We start from the raw sequence: 2,569 nt of genomic DNA on the forward strand, positions 1-2,569 counted from the left end.
AGTTTGTGCGCCAGCACATAGGCGCGTAAGGAGATTTGTGTGTGGAGCGAGTTGGCAAATTTTGGCTAAGCAAGTGAATTGCATAGCAGCTGCTGACACGCACGCGCGCTCATTTTGATCTGTTGATTTGAGAGTTGAAATTATGTTGTTTGCATTGAGAAATGCAGATATGAGCAGGTAAGTATAGAAGAAAATTTCTGTTTTTATTTTGAAGTGAATGGAAAAAACGAGGTTATGATGAGAAATTAAGGATATGTAATTGAAAATTGGGTAAGTAAAAGGTAAGTGAAAAAGAAAATTATAAAAAAATTTAAAAAAGGAAAAAAGGTAAATATGAAGGTAAGTGTGAAGGAGTAAAATTTCCCATCATGATTCTTCCCCCCATTTCACCCTCAAAGGCGAAAGCGTTTTATTTGCTTGTATAGGATGAATTGATAAGCCAATGGAACCAGGTATAGAAGATCCCCGTTCAACCAACCCGATCTGAGGTCAGATCAGTTCAGTTTGAGTTGGATGAGGATGCAGCCGGCAGTGTTGAGTCTTCGCCGTGGCGAAGGACTCCCTGCATTTGCTGCTGCATAAGCATCATCCAGCCCATCAGCTTGTCTAATTGTTGTTGTTGCTTTTGCGCCATTTGGAGCAGCATTTGATTTTCTTGATTGTTTTGAGGAGTAGCTTTTTGTTGTTGTTGTTGCCATTGTTGTAATGGCAGCGATTGCTGACGCTGACCAATATCAACTTGCATTGGTTCAGGCAAATGCTGTTGTTGTTGTTGCCCGATGGGCAATTGGTCAGCAGCTACTGGTTGCCGATTCGACATATTGTCGAGCAGCTGGCGCTGCATGGAAACGATTTGTTCTCGCCCCATTTGACGTTGCTGTTGTTGTTGTTGTTGCTGTTGCAACTTTTGAATGTGCGCTAGTCTGGCGCGAGGATCTAAATTGTTGGAGGCTTTGATTTTTTTGGCATTTTTTGCCGAATTGATTGCGTTAGCGATGATTGGTTGGACAGGTATGATGGAAGCTGCGGACGGTATGCCAACAATTGACTGTTGTTGTTGTTGTTGTTGTTGCATAGGCTGCGGCATTGTTTGTCCAATATTTTGTTTTCGCTTTTTATTTTGTTTTTTCTTCTTTTTATTGCTTTTATTAAGGGTCGTTGGCATTGGCATAGGCATATGCATTTGTTGCTGCTGCAGCTGCTGTTGCTGCTGCACTGGCAATGGTATTTGTTGTTGTTGTTGCATAAGTTGCAACTGCAACTGTGCAGATGGCTGACGTTGCGGTTGCTTATGCCGCCGCTGTAAATTCGGCTGTTGAGTTGGCCGAATTTTGGAATTTGTTATTTTGCTATTGGGCATGGCCAATAGTTTGGAGTTGAGTAGGTCAAGATATAGTGGGCAACCTTTGTAATTGGCAGTATGCTCCATGCCACAATTGGCACATTTGGCTGGAAGATTGGCCAGTTTAGTGCATGTGTGTGTCAAATGACCATCACCGCATTTAACACAGCGTGCGGAGTGTCGGCAATATCGTGCTGTATGATTATACCGTTGACACCGATGGCATTGTGGCAATCTATTGTCGTCAATTTTTGGCCACTCAAATCGGACGACATACTTGCATAGTGTGCGAACATTGAAAATGGTGCGATTTTTTGCAGGATTAGGAGCCAATTCTACATAAAATAAATTTGGGTGATATATACCCGAGCCGTTGCGATTCTTATATTTGGGATTGTATACGCTTCTGATCGTATATCCCATATAAGACAGCTCATTTCGGATAGCATCAGTGCTAGTAGTGGCATGTATGCCACGCACTACTACCCGAAATGAACGCTCCTCCCGCCTCTGGTATGTGTTATAGTGGTATGTTTGATCTGCCTCAAGGACTTTTATGATGTTCGAATAAGTTTCAGTGTTTTTTGGCAAAATTCGCACTGTGCCCGGGCCACCTAGTTTCAGCCCATAATCACTTATGGGCGGATTGTGGCCGTTAAGTTTGGCAATAAGTGCTTCTATGCCGTTTTGATTTGGTTGCATAATATTATCGATAAATATTTGTGGCGGCTTATAGTTTTTACCCGCAGGGGCCAAAACAGTGCCATCACCAACCTGTTCTTGATTTAGTTGTTGTTGTTGTTGTTGTGATGAAAGAAGAGTAGATAGAGAATATGAAGTGGCTGTGGTGAGATTTGGAATAATCGCCGAAGTAGTAGCCGTAGAAGCAGCGGTGGCAACTACATTTGCCGACTCTATTTGCTCTAAGTTTGAAACAATGTCTGTCGCTATTGGCCGTTTGGTGGATGCCAAAGCAGCCTGAACAGCGTCAGCTAAACAATTATTTGTTATTGAAGGGACATTGTGTGATTGTAGCCGTTGAGGCTGTTGTGACGATTGTTGATCAGGTGCCTCAAAATCCGATTCTGACAGAATGGAGCAACGATTAGCAATTTGATTGCTACGTGAGGCGTCTTGTTGTATGGAGCGAGAGCTAGCCGAACATTGTCGGCTAGTTTTTCGAGCATTTTTCCGTCGATTTAGTTTGATTGATTTGCTATTGCTGTG

The 2,569-nt window shown here is 42.7% G+C and overlaps 1 protein-coding gene across 1 annotated transcript; it reads right to left on the minus strand.

Annotated features, from left to right (window-relative positions):
* Window positions 1-499: 499 nt before the first annotated feature.
* LOC135440645 (alpha-protein kinase 1-like) lies at window positions 500-1,087 on the minus strand. The gene has a single exon (XM_064699965.1). The coding sequence runs from the start codon at window positions 1,085-1,087 to the stop codon at window positions 500-502; it is 588 nt and encodes a 195-aa protein (XP_064556035.1).
* Between the last annotated feature and the right edge of the window lie 1,482 nt (window positions 1,088-2,569).

Source organism: Drosophila montana, unplaced genomic scaffold, assembly GCF_035044405.1.
Source record: "Drosophila montana isolate Dmon_TW-CO22-7 unplaced genomic scaffold, ASM3504440v1 contig_105_1, whole genome shotgun sequence".
Classification (NCBI taxonomy): Eukaryota; Metazoa; Arthropoda; class Insecta; order Diptera; family Drosophilidae; genus Drosophila; species Drosophila montana.

Excerpts from the sequence above, each read along its gene's own strand:
- LOC135440645 (XM_064699965.1), bottom strand. The coding sequence starts at position 1,087 with ATGCCGCAGCCTATGCAACAACAACAACAACAACAACAGTCAATTGTT.